This window comes from Neocloeon triangulifer, unplaced genomic scaffold, assembly GCF_031216515.1.
Source record: "Neocloeon triangulifer isolate White Clay Creek 2 clone unplaced genomic scaffold, ASM3121651v1 ptg000009l, whole genome shotgun sequence".
In the NCBI taxonomy this organism is placed as follows: Eukaryota; Metazoa; Arthropoda; class Insecta; order Ephemeroptera; family Baetidae; genus Neocloeon; species Neocloeon triangulifer.
Window position 1 is genome coordinate 1136215 of NW_026775551.1, and position 19150 is coordinate 1155364.

Consider the following 19150-nt stretch of genomic DNA (forward strand, 5'->3'; position numbering starts at 1 on the left):
TCTGGGAAATAGCAAGATAGAAAAAATTTCGTTGCTTATAAATTATTATATAGGTCCAATATATAATTACACCTAGCCCAGTAGATTTCAAGTTTTATATTTTTAAATAACTTTAGCCAAATAAAATAAAGGAAAGAGCCCCGGAATCCTTTTCAGGGGGGTTTTGATTATATTATGTATATTTCAAATAATTTTACTCCCTAACCAAGACATATATCTGGATTCACCATTCAGTTTTGCTTTTATAGAAATTGTATCAAATGATAGTTTTGTATGTCTGTAAAACCCTAGCCATATTATCTCAAAAGTTGGAATTGTCAGGTCAAGCAGAGCCATAAGAAAACTTTCTTATTAGCATTTTTGGCTTTGCCTGCTTATTAAACTCTAAATTTAATGCTTTTTGCCACGCGCAAGGCTGCAGCCTCAGAAAACAATAATTAAAAATGAAAAATCTATAAAGTTTACTTTTTACCTTGCCAACAATTCAATATAAGCCCACTTTACAGAAACGCCAGGATCTAGAGGATATATTGCTCTCATTTGATTAGAACAATTAATTAGAGCAACACTCTATGCAGTTTGCAGACTTTTGCTCGTAAATAATAATAAAAGTGAAGGCCCATACTTGGATTTTCTACTTGTTTACCTTAAGCGCAGAAAGCACCTATAACATTAATTTGTTTTGACCCAGCTTTGGTTTGGGCAAATTACAATAGTGTAGTAATGAGACGATGAACATTTTTCATCAAATTTTTTGAATAATTGAGGTTTATATCATGATATTGTGCCGACAAGAAATAAAATGTTTAAGTTAAATTTAGTTATTAATTGGGCACATGGATCATTTTTTATTCTATTGGCCGTGTCAACTGAAACGATTTAACTCCGTCCTTATTTTAACGAAACTTATTTTAAAAATTCACGATAATTTTGCTAAGATGGTCAACAGCAGGGGGTCAGCAATCCGTTAATTACAAACACATTTTTATTTTCACATTAAATGAAATCGTCTGTTTATTGATTGATGCACTCGAGTGTCAGTGTTTGTTTTTTTTTGTTTGAACAATTTTTTTTTGATAACAGGAACAAATCCTCAATTACACTGGCGCCGCTGCACTATGGAGACTGCCCGTGTTTCGAATTTAACACATGCTTTGATACAAAAAGTAAGAATTAAAATAAAAGGAAATCGCCGGTGGCTTGTTGATTTCTACAACAGCGTGCCGAATCAAAGCACATTCAATATTTACGTTTATTTACGCATGAGGAAAACTCATACTTTAATTTTCCTTACCACATAGAGAAGATAATTACAATTCAATCAATTATAGTTGCAAATAAATATTATCTCGGTCCAGCAGACAAACAAGTTGAAGCAGATTTACTATTAGGTTCAGAGCACGGAAAAGTTTGTGTGTGGTTTGCTGTTCTCTTCTTCACTTGTTAAAACGGTTGCTTGGTGAGAAGTCTGGCCGCATTTTGCTGAGAAATGGCAACCTGACGTAATCGCTGTTATCGGCTGAGATGTGGCCCGACCGACTTGCGCTGCTGCTTAGAAATTCATGGATCCAACAATTACAACCATCTGAAACAGCAACAAAGTTATGATTTAATACAAATGTGTTGCAATTCAATTTAATTTACTACAGGGTATTTATTAAGACAAAATAACATGTTTACTAAAATTTGTAACCGAAAATAATAGACCAGACAACTGGAAGTCCAATATTACCTATTTAACAGGAGCTCAAAGCTCAAAGTGGCGACTTTTTGGGGGAAAAAATAGAGTTTTCTTTAACCTCGCAAAGTAACTTTGAACCAGTTTTTTTTACGCAAAGTTTGATATAATTGTCAAAATATTTTTTAGCCACTGAGGCATTTGAACTCTTTTAACTCTGACCAACTAAATATTTGGACCCCTTAAGCGTACCTACAGCAAAATTAAGAAAAAGAATAATGCAGAAATTAATTGTGCCTTAATTTTGTTTTCTCTTGCAACGAGCAAACTGGTTTCAATTGTTGTATGAATATAAAATTACTGAAATCATTTTAATGAAAGAAGCGGGAAGTGGTGAATTTTTTTGAAAGTTGAAAGAACAGATTGACAAGTTTGCTAGAAAGAGGTAGCGGAGAGCGCAAAGTCTTTAGCTTAAGACTAAAAATTACCTAGTGTTCCCTCTTAATTGACTGGGGTGCCTCAGCCAGTCCTTTCACTTTCAACCGCTCAGCTGTCTTCAAAAAGGCTGGCAGTTGGTCCTGAGAAACGTTAACCTCACCAGCGTACATAAACTCGAGAATCGCCTGCAGGTGCGAGAATGGCACATCTTTGAGGATGATGATAGGATGCTTTGAGGGGTTTTCCTGGGGAAAAAATCATCGTAAGTGGTACAGATATTTGCAAAAACTCAAATTTACCTCAAGTAACGATTTAAAGTAGGGACTGCAGGCCGAGAGGACCATTTTGTGTGCTTTGCAGGTCTGCCCGTCACAAGCCAGTGTCACGTCTGTGAAGCTTTTCTCATCACGCAGGTGCTTGAAGGATGAGACCATGTTTGATTGGAAGTCGTTCCATTTCAGGAAAAATTGCTGCTGCTCGGCCGCCATTTCTGTTATAATTTTTGTCTGAAAATTCAAATAAAGGTTTTTAAAATATATTCCAAGAAAGAAGTAAGGAATAACAATTTTTTTCACAATTAATGATACTTTCACATGAGTGTTGATGATATTTTGCAGGCAATTTTGGCACAGACTTATCTTAATTTTAAATTGTCTATTGTACCAACGTGATTTAAAAAGAAGAGTGATAATAAAGTAATTAAAATTTATTTTCACTGTCAATATTTTCAAAAATACATGTTTTGCAGAATTCGCAGCCCAATCTGATTATTTTCTTTTCCAAAGGCAATCAGATTTGTACTTGAATTGATGGTGTGTTTTATTTTTACAGAGTAGGATGCAAAATCACATCGACGCCAATGCGTCGGAAGTTCACCTTTTTGCTATTTTTACAGTTATTTGCAGTGAAAATGGACACGGCGACCACTGCGCTAATTCCAGCAATTTCGCGTCACTCGACTATGCACAAACTGATTTAGGCGCCGATCAACAATTTTAAATTGCAATGCCTTTCAAAAGTAACACACACCGACGTGCACACCGTTTCGCCGGCCGAATTCAAGCATCGGGAGAATCAATCGGACATAAATAAAATGGTAATAAGATGGCCGCAAATTCCATGTTTTGGTTAGGAAAATCTCCAAGATTTGCGGCGAAATCGTTGCCGTCGTGGTAGCTCTGGCGTCAGGTCGTCGAGCAAGGTCTTTACCTGATTGATGGGTCGCAGAGGAATAATGTTAAGCGGCCGCAGCAAGCCAAAACAACATGAAAAGTCCGATTTTCCGCCACTTGCTTTTTTACTTCTCGAACGCAAAGCAAGTCTTTGGTCTTTTGGGTCTGATGATGGGCTGGAGGAGACGCGGCCTCTGAGGCGCCACGCGAGACCTCTGGTGGCGGCCGCCGCACTCAAAAACATGTGATTTGATCGATAACACCCTTTCGGTCGGAAACTCCTCATTCGCTCGCTCGCAGATTTCACACTTTTCCAGCCGGAAAATGGCCAGCCAGACCCAGGGAATCCAGCAGCTTCTGGCAGCTGAGAAAAGGGCCGCCGAGAAAGTGTCCGAGGCCAGAAAAAGTAAGCCCACGTTCGGTGTTAGGGACATGAAAAGAGGCGCCTCCGTCAAATAATGGGAACGGCAAATGGGAATCATTCCATATGTTTTAGATTTTGGCAAAGTCACATTTGTCTTCAAAGTGTTTTCTTTGGTAATTGTTGGAGAGAAATTGGAAATTTCAACCACCATTGATGTTAAGACTTGATTTGACTTTGCCAATTCACCTTTTTCATTACGGCAAAAACGGAATCCGCAGGCACAAAAGCTAGAAGCACATAAACTTGTAAAGAATTCAGGTGTTAAAACACGACCTTCTGTGCTTCCCGACGTCTTTCTCAGGTCATCAAATCGCCTAAATCTTGCCACTTTTGGAATTCTTGTGAAACGAGCTTTCCCGAAATGTGCCTTTCGTTGCTCCGAACGGACGCATTTGTTTCACAGTTCAAAGATTTGACTGGTTTGAAACAAAAATTTCTGCCAGAATTCTAAATTGACACGCAATAACATGCACCTTTGGAAAGCATTATTTTTGTTTCTTATATAATTTAGTGTCAGAATCCTGGTAACTGTGATATCTTTCCTCTGTGAGTTGAGATTTTCAAGAAGCACTCCTCGGTCCTATTTGCGAAATTTTGATGTTGAATGCAAATCGGTTGACCCCTAAAATTTAACCTAGATATGTTTATGAGTTGCTTGAAATAATTAAAATAATTCATTTGAAGAGATTTTTTGGAAAAGAAAAACTTAAGGGCACAAGCTGACAAGACACTTTGTCTTGGCCTGACCCAAAAAATGAAAAAAAAAGAGGAATTTAAGATGAAGCCAATTTTTTCAGTAGTAATAAAAAAAATTATAAAAAAATGTATATTGGAGAAAATGTCGGAATACGAAAAAATGAAAATAATTGAGTTAAACTTCTTCGACACAGAAAATTTTTTGGGATTTTTTTATGTTCAGCAATGTCTTTATTAGTACAAATTAAATTTTCTTCAATACATAATTTCGCAACAGTTAAAAATACAAAGCTTAAATAGAAAAATCCAAATCGTTGTAAAAGGTTGTGCCATTTGTTTTCGTAGATAAAAGAGAGGTGCCGGCAAACATTTTGAGAAAAATTGTTGCGGCTTTATTTGTGAAAATTTAGTCAGACTAAATAAATCTATCGGTTATTTAAAAAAAAAAAATAATAATAAAAAAATTTGTTTCATGTATATTGAATTATATTTCAATTTTTTTCCAATTAATTTTTCTCCAAATTTAAAATTGTTTTACAGTCTTCATCAATGCTATTGAAAAAGAAAACAAAAACGTGTACTTAAAATTAGCTACAAAGTTTCCTAATATTTTTTTTCTGAAAAAAATAAAATAAAATAAAAATCCACGCAAATTTACTATGTCATTAATCGTTTATACAGTTATTTCAAGCAACTCTATTAACTACATATTTCCAAAATTTTATCCTTCATTCTCATTAAATTTTTTCAATATGACGTGATTTAGGTCAGGGGTCAACCAAATGGCAATCAGCAAGATCAAAATTTATGCAAGAAGGAAGGACCGGGGGCGGGGGGTGCTTGTTGACCAAAAAGGAGATGAGTCCAACTCAAACAAAAGTTACAAGTTTCAGTTTTCTGCATCTAGAAGATATTTTTTTCAAAGCTCATTTCATAATGGCCGAGCTATTGCGATTTGGTGACCTCCAACCTCAGAAAGACGTCGAGATGCACGGAAAGTCGCGTTTCAACAACTCCACAATTTAATTTCGTTTTTGTGCTTTTTGTGGCTAATTTTTTTTTTACTTATTTTTTTATTATACTGTAGAAGAAATCTTAATTACCTTAATTAATTAATATGCGTGTACGTACAAAAAATCAAGTATAACTTTTTGCAGGGAAAGCCCGCCGATTGAAACAGGCCAAGGAAGAGGCCCAGGACGAAATTGAAAAATACAGGCAAGAGAGGGAACGGCAATTCAAAGATTTTGAGTCTAAGGTAAATATTTGAATATTTTTTATCTAATTCTGTAAGGCTTAAATAGAATGGTACATAATTGGAGTCCTTGCTGACTAAATCATTTTGTTCCTCACGATTATAAATGTTCAGGAAAGATTTCCCCAATTTTATTCATAGTTTACAATTTGCCCCTGTTTAGAAGGTGTTGGAAATAATGAATTTTTACTTTCAATTTTTATAATTTTAAAATCATTTATTAAAAAAATAATTTTTTTTCTACAATTTAAATGGACGGAATTTTTCTCATTTGTTGAACATTTCAGCACATGGGTTCTCGGGAGGATGTTGCTGCCCGAATTGAGGCAGAGACCAGAGTCAAAATTGAGGAGATGAACCGAGCTGTGAAAACGCAGAAAACAGTCGTAAGTATTTGTTACAAGTCAAAATGTATTCGTTTGTAAAATGAAATTTAAAAAGGTCATTGGCCAACTCCTTGACTTGGTTTACGACATCAAGCCTGAGGTTCACAAGAACTTCCAAGCAGCCAAGTAAAGGAAAGAGAATAAAAATAACACACCTTGAAGATTCACAACATGCACCGGGAGCATTTTCAGAAATTGGTCAAATCTATCACATTCCAGTATTAGAATTCCGGCTCGGGTTTTTCAATTACCTGAAACTCCCCGGTGCTAGAGTCCCATGTTTAAATGTAATCTAATTATTCATGGTACATATTAGGGTTGAAAATGTGTTAAAAAGTTAAAATTGTAGCTTAGGCTTCTTTTGAGTTAGTCATTTGTAAATATGTCCAAGAAATATATATACTCATCGTTGAAATGTTTATTAAAATATGCACAATAATAAATTTTCCCGTCAAAACATCAAAATTTCTTTTTAAATCCCAAACATTGACACACCTATATGTTTTTTAAATATAATTTGTGCTAGAAACGGGAACTGTGCAAAAATACACTTAGTGCAGGTGAAAATTTTGTGTGGTGCAAGTTAGATTAGTGCAGAAAAATTTGTGCTTTCAAGTGCATTGACATGGGGTGCATGATGCACTTACCACATACGAAAATTCAGGGGACGTGATTTGATTGCGAATGATGAGGGCCCGTGAGGGGACTGCAAAACTGAGCCGCGGCAAAGTCCCGACAGCACCGACATCTTTGTCTCGGTATTTCAAAGACGACGGATGTTGTCGAGAAGTGCCGACGACTGAAATCTTTTTCTCGCTTGACTTTTTCTTTATCCTATTTAATTCAAATGATGGATTGATTGCGCTGCATAAATTCTACTTGTGTCGTGCCGCAACACATGACAAAACCTCCCTTTTGTTATAATAACACAAGTACAAAAAATAGCTGGTTATGCATGGTCCTGAAAGTTTCTTTACCTGTTAGAAAATATCCATGGGCGCTTGGCCCTGTTTTTTGAAGGTGGCGATCTGCAGGGCTATGGAGTAAAGCATCTCCTTGGTGCTCTTTTCACTCATGTTGTTCATCCCGAGCACTTCATAAGCACTTGAAATGAAGTAAGACAGGTCGGCGTCACCGCATTTGTTGGCAATCTGGGCGACGCGAGCCGCTTCAGAACTGAATGCCTCGTCCAGGTCGTAAAGTTCCAGTGGTGGAACTGACAATTCACGAAAAGTGGGAGGGAAAACCTGTGAATGAAAAAGATCAACAAGTTAAATGTAATTTTATTAAAAAATTTTCTTAAAAAAAAATGATACTTACTGAAGGTTGGAGGGTAGGTAATGGAGTTTCAAACTCGGGCATAATCAACTTGAGCAGATCGTACTTGATCCCCAGAAGTTCATATGACCTTTTTGCGTTCAAAAAGTGGTTGGTGTTAATCGACGTCAGGGTGAAGTCAAAAAGGTCCATGTACGACACTGGAATGTCTTGTGGGGCGTTCAGAGACACTTTTAAATTTTCTGCCAACTGAGCTGTGTCAGGCACCATGTGATAATCTGAAATCTGGTTCATTTTTATTTTTTAATATTTATATACATTTTAGAAGTAAAATAATATAGTACCTCGATATCATCAGCGTCCATGTAGCTGATGTCAATGATGTTAGTGCAGAGGAAAGTAAAAATGATATCCTTGAATTGGCGGTTGTCCTCCTTGTCCAAATAAGTGTCCGATAACATATGTCCCGAACCGATGACTGCTATTTTCCCGGCGCTCTTGTGGTAAAGAGCACATATTGGTCTGCACGACGGAAAGCAAAGGTGGCCCGAGGACAAAATCGGAACTGCAGGTTTTGCAACGTTCAGGGTGGCACCGTACGGATAAACCAGCGTCAAAGCTCTTGAAAATTTAAATATTGAATTTAATTTAAAAAGGGATTTACCAATTTATATGCCTATAAATATTACCTATTGAGCTTATTGTTGGAGTGCTTGGGCAGGGCGTCAATCAAGATCTGGTTGGTGAGTGCGTTTGGGAGGTGGCACTCTTTTGGGTGGAAGTACTTGTAGTAATGAGTGCGAATCACGCAATCTGCGCAGATTAATTGCTTTTTAATCCGGCCGTGCCCAGCGCTTGCAAAAATATCCCCTACCGTTGTTGATCATGATGCCGTACTCCTCAAGCAGGAAATTGATATTGGTTGCGTATTGATTTTCTCCACCGTCGCCCAGCATCACCAAAATACTGCCGCCGTTGTCCACGTATGTCTTCAAGCAGTCCAACTCACTCTGGTTGAACTTCTCTCTTGGTGCCCCCAAAACGAAAACGCGAGCTGACTTCAAAGATTCCGCCGAAATCTCATCCTTATTTCTAATTAATGAAAATAAAATATAAGGATTAATATTAAAAATAGGGACTTGAAGCATTTAATTTTAAAGAGATTTCATTTTCCCTGAAAAATGTAAACAATAATTCGAGTCAACTCTCTCGTCTAACAATATTATAATTAACATTTTTTTAAAATTATATAAATTTGAAAAATACAATTAAAAAACCATGTACATTTCCACTGGAAGAATTGTGCTTAGCTGGCCATGCAGATTCCTATATTGATCGGACAAACGAAAGTGCTCGCTTTTCGTCTCATTGAATATAATAGAGGTCATTGCGCCCTTCTCATCTACCTGACCTGTGAACCAAGTTGCGCCGCTTTTGTGATTGGAGAAATTTTTTGATTTTTTTGATGAAATACCTGTCCTTCCTCTTCAATTTTTGGAACTATGCACCAAGTAAAGACCTTCTCTGCTAAGAGTCGCACAACAGGCATTTGCTTTCAGGGATGAGGCAGTGCAAGAGTGCCTGAAAGACGAGACCTTCGCGATGAACGGACGGAAGCACAAAATCGTTATTTTCCAAGGTGCTCTGTGCTATCCGATGAGAAGTGACTCAAATATTGACCCGTTTCAGGTGGGGTGGGTGAGGGGTGCGCGCACCGTCGCTAGGCAACCGCTATAAGGGCTGAAGTGCGCGCGTGCGATGACCCCTGCCGCACATTAAATTCAGTCCCTAGTCAGGGCCTGGGGCTACATCATTGAGCGAGGGCGGCCCAATTTGGCGGCGCAGTCCACCTTTCTTATAAGAATAAATTGGGCCGCGGCCTATCGGTTTTGGGTCAGACTGCCGTTATATGGCCATTCTGAGCCTGTCACTAGTGAATTTTATGCGTCTCTGTGCTGTGATTTAATCAATGATTCCTTCATATTTTTTTTTAATAGTGCAAAATAAAGCAAAGGTTTTTTTATTGCAGAACATAAAACCAACACAACTTTCATAACTCAAGAATTCAAATATAATAAAAAATGTAATATGTTTGCTGAATTTTTTCTTTACAAAATTATTTCATTTTTAAAACTCCTGGTGAGTTCTTTATAAGGCAGGACTATGGAGTTGAGAAGAATGACTTCCGCAGGAACAGAGACATTGCATCCTAAAATTTTTTAAATAAAAATGGAATATAGAACAATTTAAATGAATTGTCTGCAAGTGTCTTGCAGAATGCTTGGTCTATGTTCACAAACATATTATAAATTTACCTAAAATTGAGATGGAAGGATTTAGCCTGCCGTCAGCATTGAAAAGAGGCACATTGTCCATTTTGGCAAAAGGCTTATTTGGGTTGGGGTCACAAGGTGTGCCTTCCACTCGGGCCCACGCTCCAACTGTGCAGCTCTTGCCAACGATGCTCTGCAGAATGACACTGTGGTCTTCAATATGCACACCTTCCAACAGGATTGACTCCCGGATTCTTGCACCTGGGCCAACAACAACATTCGGACCTATGCTTACGTTTGGCCCAAGCTGCACAAAATTTAAAAAATGCTTCAATGTTGTTAATGAATGAATTTTGATAAACTAACCACTGCGGTTCGATGAACCAAAGCTGTTGGGTGAACATGAACATCACCAATGATTTTTGGAGCCTCTCCCTGCAGAAGTCGGGAGGTTTGACCCTGTTTCCTGTACAGCTGGAGGTAGTGTCTGTTTGCATAAATAGCCGAACCTGCCGTCTTGAGCTGCGACCACCACCTCGAAGTTGTGTAGACAAAGGCTCGAGCTGTACCGGCCAAAGGCATCAGGATGTCCTGCTCCAACTGGATGGCCTCTTTCCCAGCACCATTGCCATTTTCATGACCCTCACTATTGAGAAAAAAATGTTATTTTTGTTTTGATTTCTTAAAACAAAATCCAATTTGTAGAATAATTTTTTCATAATCATAAAGTTTGAAATGAAAAATAGTAATTCTACAATAGGTTTTGCAAGTTATTTTCCTGTTTTTTAAAATAACCAATTACTTGTAGTACTGTTCCTGCTTCTTAGTGAAGGCAGCTGCGATAATTTGAAAGATGGCAATCGAGCAGACGTAAGCACCGCAGTTGATGAGAGGAGACACAAAGGTCGATGGCTTCTCGACGTAGTGGGTGATTGAGTGTGTCCTTTTGTCCTCGACAATGCAGCCGTAGTTGAGGGACTGCTGCCTGGTGGCCTCAGTGGCCATCACTGTAATCAGGGCTGAGTTCTCTCTGGCCTTGTGCGCCTCGACCATGTCCGTGAGTGGAAAATCGGCACAAACATCCCCGTTCAGAACAATAAAGACCTCAGGGTTGCCGCAGCGAATCTGGTCGCGGAAGTGGTAAATTCCTCCAGCTGTCCCAAGTGCGGTGTATTCTTGTAGGTACCTGACAATTTAGATATAGTAAGAAAAAATTAAGCAGAGGAAATGACAAACAAGTACCGAATGTTGATTTTGTACTCCTGGGTCATGTCATTGATGAACTGAGCAAGTTCCGAGACAGGGTAGTAGCCGAGAATAATGATTTCCTTGAGGTTTTCCACTTTCACACATGCCTCAATGTGGTGCTGAATCATTGGTAAACCAGCCACAGGGAACAGAGGCTTTGGTGTGTCCAGAGACAAGGGCCGGAATCGAGTTCCTTAATTATAATTATTAATTGATTCAAAGTAAAAAAATAAATGCAAAATTATTAAATTTGTAAAGCAAAATTTAAATCATTTATCTTATTTTTAAGAAATCTTTACCTTTCTGAGGTCCTCCAATTAAAATGACTGCCTTCAGCATGATGATTTAAAGAGCTTGCAACATAAAGTCAGGTGCATTAAGGATTTAAATTGAATAGTCTTTTAAAATAATGTACTATGTTTCAAAGTTTAAAAGTGTTATAGTGTTAATTAAGATCCAGGCAGCTAATAGCGTCGTCCGTCTGTTGTTTATGATCGATCTGCGTGGCAAAATGACAGCTCATTTGAGGCCTTTGAGCCTCTTTCAGTACGTATAATAAATTTTTGCAACTTACTTAAGAGGGTGGAATAATAAAAATAGTGTAAGAATAATAATAACTTATTTAACCACTTAGAAATTATCAATGCAGATGCAGATTTGCAAATATGTACATAAACAATAAATAAAAAAGGGTCCAATCTGGGGACCGTCGGTCACATTATTACTTTCTTTCTTATCAGTAAGATTTATGAAAAGTGGATAGGAGATAAATCTGACACGCCCAAGAGCGCAGAGATGAAAGGGATTGGAAAATCCCACGAAAAAAAAATTAAAAGGTCAGCAGACTCACTGTAGCAAAATTATTATGTTGACATCATTGTTTGTTTTGGTCGGTAAAAGTGAGGTGAGATCTCAGAGATAAGAATCAATGAGGGAGACAATGGCCTATGAGACTATGGTGTGGTGACTGGACTGCTTGCTTTTTTAGCTCAGCTCTCGGCTCTCGGTGAGTCGGTGCTGCTCGAATTACTTGGGGTTAATGAGACGTGACCGCAGCGCCACCTGGTGGAGTTTTGCTCGAACCTCAAATTCCACCAATCCACGTGCGTTGCAGCGGTAAAGTTGTCGAGAGCCATTCTCATATCGTCTCCCTCATGAACTCAACATTATTTTTCACAGGCTAATTAAGTTAGATTAGAATTATAAGAGGCGATGACGTCCGAATTTATTTACTTATTTACGTACGCAAGTTTATAAATGATAAGGTTTTCGTCACTTGTTAGGTGCACAATGCATAGTGGCAAAAAGCTTGGATGAATTTTTAGTACTATTTTATTCGGAAAAAAATGCTTTTTAGATAATCCTTTTTGATTTCATTATCAATTGAATTTAATGGTATGGGGGAGAACTGTTTAATGAGAAAATGCAAAATAATGGACTTTAGATCGGGGGAGATATTTTCCATTAGTTATTTATTTCATGTTTATCAAAATTAAATTTTTCATGTTTATCAAAATTAAATTTCAATCTTAGCTAGGATTCCCTCAGAAATTTGGATACATAGGATAACATTGCTTTATTAAGTAAATTTGAAATTATTTGTTGATAATGAATTTTTTTTATTTCACTTATATCACCGTAAATTACATCATGTTTTATATATTTGATATTTGTTTAATTTCACTCTTTAATTTTTACAGCTGTTTCTCATCTTAAAAAGTTTAAATTGCTTAATCTCATTTTGGAAGATTGGAATGAAATTGGCATCTCTTGATAAGAAGTAAATAAGAAGTATAAATATTTTTCCTCTTAATGTAAAATTACTAGGTTAAAATTAGAGTAGAAATGCAATCATATTTTAAATGTTAAGTTTAAAGCAGAGGACGTAAAACAAAAAAAAACATCATTCAATCCTCACCAGCCGCCAAACTCGATGGCTTAGTGCACTAATCTGTGGCACCACCAACAAACATCCAGTTGATCCAGTTGATGGCCCTCTGGAAGAAACCTTTGGCTTCTTCGGCTGGGTAGCAGCTGCCTCTTCTTGTTCTCGCCGCAGTTTGTTGCGCTGCTTAGCTTCCTTTGGGCTCTGTCGACCAATGTTGCAAAGTCAGCGTGCTCTATTTATAAAAGAAAATAATTGTTTTGGTATATTTTGAGATATGCAGATAATTGAACAGCGCTACTCACGGACAGACCCGTAGATGTTGAGTTTGTTGGAGAGGCAAAAGTTCACCAAAGACACCAGCTGGGCCTTCCTTGGGTCACCTCGCATGATGCCAGCTTCAGCCTGATCCACACAGCTGTAGTCAAGGAGTGCGCCTTGTTGATTGTCTGTGGAAGCAGGAGCAGACGAGACTTGCCCCGCGTCCGCTGCCCATGATGCATCTGCAGGTCATTGAAGATCTTCTTTGCAGTCTGCAGTTTTGCTGTAGAAAATTCATTAGATTCAAATACCAATTATACGTTTTCCAGGCCCTTACTGTCATTGCGGATATCAAGGATCAAGGTGAATCGTGGGGTTTTGATAACCGATATCCAGTTGGCAGCCAAAGGGCAAGTTGGCGAGAAGGTATTTGGGGCCATCCTGAGTGCAGCCTCCCTCAGAACTTCTTCGCCGCCCAAAGGAAACTTTCACCTATATCACCGTAAATTACATCATGTTTTATATTTATTTGTTTAATTTCACTCTTAAATTTTTACAGCTGCTTCTCAGCTTAAAAAGTTTAAATTGCTTAATCTCATTTTGGAAGATTGGAATGAAATTGGCATCTCTTGATAAGAAGTAAATAAGAAGTATAAATATTTTTCCTCTTATTGTAAAATTACTAGGTTTAAATTAGAGTAGAAATGCAATCATATTTTAAATGTTAAGTTTAAAGCAGAGGACGTAAAACAAAAAAACATCATTCAATCCTCACCAGCCGCCAAACTCGATGGCTTAGTGCACTAATCTGTGGCACCACCAACAAACATCCAGTTGATCCAGTTGATGGCCCTCTGGAAGAAACCTTTGGCTTCTTCGGCTGGGTAGCAGCTGCCTCTTCTTGTTCTCGCCGCAGTTTGTTGCGCTGCTTAGCTTCCTTTGGGCTCTGTCGACCAATGTTGCAAAGTCAGCGTGCTCTATTTATAAAAGAAAATAATTGTTTTGGTATATTTTGAGATATGCAGATAATTGAACAGCGCTACTCACGGACAGACCCGTAGATGTTGAGTTTGTTGGAGAGGCAAACGGTCACCAATGACCCCAGCTGGGCCTTCCTTGGGTCACCTCGCATGATACCATCCTCTGACTGTTCCACACAGCTGTAGTCAAGGAGTGCGCCTTGTTGATTGTCTGTGGAAGCAGGAGCAGACGAGACTTGCTCCCGCGTCAGCTGCCCATGACTCATCTGCAGGTCATTGAAGATCTTTTTTGCAGTCTGCAGTTTAGCTGTAGAAAATTCATTAGATTCAAATACCAATTATACGTTTTCCGGGCCCTTACTGTCATTGCGGATATCAAGGTGAATCGTGGGGTTTTGATACCCGATATCCAGTTGGCAGCCAAAGGGCAAGTTGGCGAGAAGGCATTTGGGGCCATCCTGAGTGCAGCCTCCCTCAGAACTTCTTCGCCGCGTCCAAAGGAAACTCTCTCGACAACTTCGTCATTTTGATTTCGTTTGCCGTACTATTCAAAAAACCGAGCGATGAATACAAGTTTGAAGGAGCACAACAATTGGAAAAGTATTAACGATCTTTTTGCAACAACGGAAAAATTATTAAGATTGATAGCTATGTATGTCGTGCCAGCACTAATCTACAAGAATACGTATAAAAAATGTGGTTTCGGAAATAAAATTAATAAAATATATTTTATTATGATAAACGCTGAAAGACGCTCTACATCTACATAAAACTGACTAATGCAAGCGTCAATTAAATAGAGCGCGAGTGCAAGGGAAAACGAAATAAGCAAGTTTTATGTAATCACTTTAACAAGCAAAACAAACTTTGCGTGTCAGCCGCGCGTCGAATCGTGATCAAAAACTTACTAAAACCGGCGGAGTGATCTGATCTCGCAGCTATCGTCGCTTCGGCCGATTTGGTGACGAATTTCGGCCAAAATTCGCAACCAAAACATGCAAACAACCACATTTGACATTATGCTTGATGAAACTCCAGCTGGTACTGATTAAGGAGACTAAGGAGAGTAAAATAGATAGGAGGAGCGAAGGGGCGGGACTGTCTAGGTGACCTTGGACCCAGGTCTATCTTTTAACATTGAGCTGGGCCATAAGCCACCTCCTCTTCGCCTCTCCTAACCTATGGGGTTTAGCAGCAGAGAAACACCAGAAATCCGTTTTTCTTCTTATATTCAAACTGGAAAAACAAATACAATCAGTATTTATGCAAATTAAAATTAAAATTTGAAATTCTTGAAAATTATTTCTGCACATTAGACTTTTTCTGATTTAAAAATACACATATAAATTCTTAAGCAACTCTGACATATTATACACCAAATTAAAGAGCAATTAATGAAGATTATTTTAAACATAATTTGAGCAGACTTACCCCTAGTTAAAGGGTTGAAAACAGAGGCGAAGAACAAGAACGCACAAATTGAGAGATGCGCGGTTGCCCTTGGCAACAAACGGAGAGAACAACAAGGGCAGTTGGCAAGGTGTGCCAACTGAACAGTTTTGCACACAAGGGCGCCACAAACCTATTTTACTCTCCTTAATACTGATCATATGGTCTGAGGTCTGAATATGGCGCATATCGTTTGTTTTTAATAAGAAAGGCGGGTCAAGAGATCCTACACTCGATAAGTTAACAAAATGAAATGAATGAAAGGAAGAATAAAATGAACTCGGATTTATTGAGTTTAAGATTTTAAGGGACAGTGAAGTGAACTTTAGAAGAATAATTAAAACATGGGGAATCTCTCAAGTCTCGAAGTGTGATAAATTTTTTAATTTGAGCCGCGCTCAATTCATTACGCGTTTGCGCGAATTTAATTTTTTATTAGTTAACGTTGAAATTATTCTTTCAAATTTTCAGCATTTCTAGCCATCTAAATTATATAAATTTTTATTTTTGTTCATAAAATAATACTAAAAAAAACTCCCGAATAGATTAAATATTAAAAACATTTAATTTGAAAGAATTTAAAGGTATTTCTTTGTTTATAGGACTAACCGCCAATCTGGCGGATTTGTCAGATTTTGTCGTCTGTCTTGATTAAAGCAATATTTTAACTCCCGAAAATCGAAACTACTGAATATTAAAAAAGTCATATTTGAAAAAAAAATTAAAGGCACTTCTTTGTTTGCAGGACTAAGCGCCAATCTGGCGGATTTGTCAGATTTCGTTAAATTTTCTTCTCTTGAATAAAGCAATATTTTCACTCCCGAAACGACTAAATGTAAAAAAACGTATATTTGAAAAAATTTTAAGGTACTTTTTGTATACAGGACTTACCGCCAATCTGGCGGATTTGTCAGATTTCATCAAATTGTCGTCTCTTGATCATCTTTTGAAGTTTAGAGTAATTCATAATTAAAAACTGAATGTTAAATACATTTATTTTTTACTATATTCATTCTAATTTTTCTAGGCAATTAATTTTATAATATTACTTGATATTTTTAATTTTAATTTTGCCTTAAAAAATAAATTTTTTTGATAATGTAAATTTTAATTTGTGATTGCATTATACTTTTTTTCTATTAATTATGAAGGCTGCTGTACTGTAAAAACGTAAAATAATTCACACAAGATGCAACACGCGCAAAAATTGCCATCGCGTAATTTGTCGTCAGGGATTATCAATAATCATATTATGAATAAACTGGATTCAACCGCATCAATTATTATTTTGCATTATGATATCTTTTCTACTAACATGAAATTTTTAGAAACACTTTTTTTACAATTATGCACTAAAAATTCTTATTTGCATAATAATTATCAAAATTCTTCGTCATCACTTTAATTATTATTGCATCATTTTTGTTGTAGATCATGGTGTGATATTTGAGATATTTACCGTTTGTAATATTCTACGAGCACTAAATATTTTTCATTTCAATGTTGTTATATCAAAGCAGTTGGCTGGTTGATCGTGTTTTTTTTTATTTATTTATTAACAAAACAAGAATTATCATTGTTCACCATAATTCTTTCCTAGCAATGACTCAGCTGCAATTATCGCTTTCTTCACGAAATTAATTTTTTTTTACTCATATAAACTTGGCAAATGGGGTTTTGGAATTTAAATTTTAAAAGCTTATTTAATATCATAATTGCACGGCCCAATAAAAATCATTCTTGTTCTTCCTTGTCCTTAATTTTCCTAATTTATTAACAGCTGAATTAACTGGAATCCACCTGCAAGGAGGTGCGATGAGTGGGCACAGTGGTAACTCAAAACCCGCAGAATATCACAACCCGTGAATTTTTACTAATGTAGTGACGTGTCAGACCCAAGTTTTTTTTATAGAAAAAGATTTATTTGATCTAATTTTACAAGTCCAGCCAAATCCGAAGACTTATCGGCTGGTGAAGTTTCTCTTTGTCTCGGAAATTTCCCACCTGTGACCGCAGTTTCAGTGTTGCATGTATATGTAGTGTCATTAAACTTAATTTTTATTTCATTTTTATCATTCTGATTTCCTCCATGTTTCCCATATCTGCTGCGAAGGTTTTTATCACTGTTGACCCACGCACACACACAGGTTGGTAAAAAAACTTTCTTATCAGTCAAGCATAAGTTTTAATTTTTCTTTTCTTTTCCATGCAATATGTTGAGACAAATAAGAGCTGTTTATGGTTGTACAGCGACTGCGATTTTACTTTAACGAAAAGTGCAGAACATTAAATTTTGTGCGTACGTTTCATCTTCAATTAAGTTGAATTTTCGTAAATCATCGTAAACGAAATATTTATTTTCATGGAAATATAAATATCTTGAGCAAAGGCTAATAGTTTGGATTTCGACTGATTCATTTTCTATAGGGAGTTTGGAGTTTTATTAAAATTTGTCTTTCTTGACGAAAACATGAAAACAGATTTGTAATGCGGATTAATATGTAATATCATGTAAATATAATATTAAATTATACCTGTATTAAACTATACAGTAAGGATAAAAGTAATTTCAAAATAAACAAACTCTTGTAATGAAATATAAAGGATTATTTGAAATAATAGTAAATTTTCAGAAAAGAAAATTTTTTTCTCCTAATATTTAGAAATTTTTATTGCAAACGATGTGAGAGAACGTTTATATGGAATAAAAATGTGATATACAGAAATTTAAAAATATTTCTTTGAATATCCCTCTTTTGAATTCTATACGCAAATAATTTTACACTTTTGTATGTAATTAAGTGACAGAAAAAATTATTTAATCTCTTCTCTTTTTAATTTTTTTTTTATCTTTCACTATATTATTTTTCCACTGAAATTATGCCAAAGCATCAGCATAATCTTTTTCCTACTTGAAAGGTGACAATTAAGACCTTATTTCGACACAAAGGTGATGCTGAGAGCCAATTAAGGCTGGAGGGTTAATTTGGCCTGGGCATTATCATAATTATTTTTATATCCTTTTCTATTCAGTAAATAAAGTGTATTGGACAAAAAGTGTCCAGTTCAACGATTAGAAAAATCTTTCATGTTTGGATTGTATTGATTTTGCGCTCGTTGAGTATCTCAAATGGTCACGTGTGGCTAGTTTATAGTAGCGCGATAACCTCTATCTAAAGCAATTATTTAATAAAATGTGGTGCTCGTCAAATCAACTGGTGCTGTTGGGGATCGGAGTACAAAGAGTGCATCAGGACGGACGTGATGAGATCACCATTAAACAACCAAGCAAATTTGCAGATGGAGTTTATAATTTTATTTGTTACATAAAAGTTAGTGTTAGTATAGTAGTGGTTTATAGAAATAAAATTTACTATGCAAAATAAATTGTAAGTATTGCTAATTTAGAAAAAATAAATTTATAAAAAAAACTAAATGTTTATAAATATTCGTTATGAATTTTTTTTTACCTATTGCAAGTAAATAAGCCAAACGGCAAAGGCCGATAAGGCACTTTGGCGTGACAAAATAAAAATATAATAATAATAAAAATAGGGATGGTCAAAATCGCAAAAGGAAGTGGAACGCATGCGATCATTTTCGATCTTTTTGCAATATCGGAAAGCAATTTTAATGCTTACAATTAATATGGGAGGATTTAAATGTAAGATGTGAAGAAAAATTTTCAATATCTGGTCATTTGATAGAGAAATTTTCATTCACAAAG

The 19150-nt window shown here is 36.5% G+C and overlaps 4 protein-coding genes across 9 annotated transcripts; 1 reads left to right on the top strand and 3 right to left on the bottom strand.

Moving 5' to 3' along the window:
- Positions 1 to 1040: 1040 nt before the first annotated feature.
- On the bottom strand, positions 1041 to 3485 carry LOC132195589 (longitudinals lacking protein-like). The gene is made up of 4 exons (XM_059617707.1): positions 3326 to 3485; positions 2416 to 2622; positions 2167 to 2361; positions 1041 to 1585 (listed from the first exon to the last, which is right to left on the bottom strand). The coding sequence occupies exons 2-3, from the start codon at positions 2602 to 2604 to the stop codon at positions 2167 to 2169; spliced, it is 384 nt and encodes a 127-aa protein (XP_059473690.1). The 5' UTR covers positions 2605 to 2622; positions 3326 to 3485; the 3' UTR covers positions 1041 to 1585.
- A 40-nt stretch (positions 3486 to 3525) lies between these two features.
- Positions 3526 to 6457, top strand: LOC132195590 (V-type proton ATPase subunit G). Its single transcript, XM_059617708.1, has 4 exons — positions 3526 to 3694; positions 5566 to 5666; positions 5951 to 6049; positions 6105 to 6457. Exons 1-4 carry the CDS (start codon positions 3613 to 3615, stop codon positions 6177 to 6179), a joined length of 357 nt encoding a protein of 118 aa, XP_059473691.1. The 5' UTR covers positions 3526 to 3612; the 3' UTR covers positions 6180 to 6457.
- LOC132195588 (intraflagellar transport protein 52 homolog) lies at positions 6355 to 9210 on the bottom strand. The gene is made up of 7 exons (XM_059617706.1): positions 8802 to 9210; positions 8612 to 8738; positions 8202 to 8419; positions 8017 to 8140; positions 7672 to 7948; positions 7370 to 7612; positions 6355 to 7296 (listed from the first exon to the last, which is right to left on the bottom strand). Exons 2-7 carry the CDS (start codon positions 8713 to 8715, stop codon positions 7030 to 7032), a joined length of 1233 nt encoding a protein of 410 aa, XP_059473689.1. The 5' UTR covers positions 8716 to 8738; positions 8802 to 9210; the 3' UTR covers positions 6355 to 7029.
- Positions 9211 to 9306: 96 nt separating this feature from the next.
- Positions 9307 to 15508, bottom strand: LOC132195587 (mannose-1-phosphate guanyltransferase alpha-A). Of its 6 annotated transcripts, XM_059617699.1 has the most exons (14): positions 15406 to 15508; positions 14883 to 15210; positions 14336 to 14518; positions 14042 to 14281; positions 13770 to 13971; positions 13332 to 13486; positions 13039 to 13277; positions 12767 to 12968; positions 11148 to 11201; positions 10843 to 11041; positions 10403 to 10786; positions 9967 to 10246; positions 9643 to 9907; positions 9307 to 9536 (listed from the first exon to the last, which is right to left on the bottom strand). In XM_059617699.1, the coding sequence occupies exons 9-14, from the start codon at positions 11185 to 11187 to the stop codon at positions 9436 to 9438; spliced, it is 1269 nt and encodes a 422-aa protein (XP_059473682.1). In that variant the 5' UTR covers positions 11188 to 11201; positions 12767 to 12968; positions 13039 to 13277; positions 13332 to 13486; positions 13770 to 13971; positions 14042 to 14281; positions 14336 to 14518; positions 14883 to 15210; positions 15406 to 15508; the 3' UTR covers positions 9307 to 9435. The 6 variants fall into 6 exon arrangements, with proteins under 6 accessions (XP_059473682.1, XP_059473683.1, XP_059473685.1 ...); XM_059617700.1 differs by lacking the exon at positions 15406 to 15508 and having other exon boundaries at positions 15154 to 15210; XM_059617702.1 differs by lacking the exons at positions 12767 to 12968; positions 13039 to 13277; positions 13332 to 13486; ... (3 more) ...; positions 14883 to 15210; positions 15406 to 15508 and adding exons at positions 11264 to 11347; positions 11423 to 11565.
- Positions 15509 to 19150: the final 3642 nt, after the last annotated feature.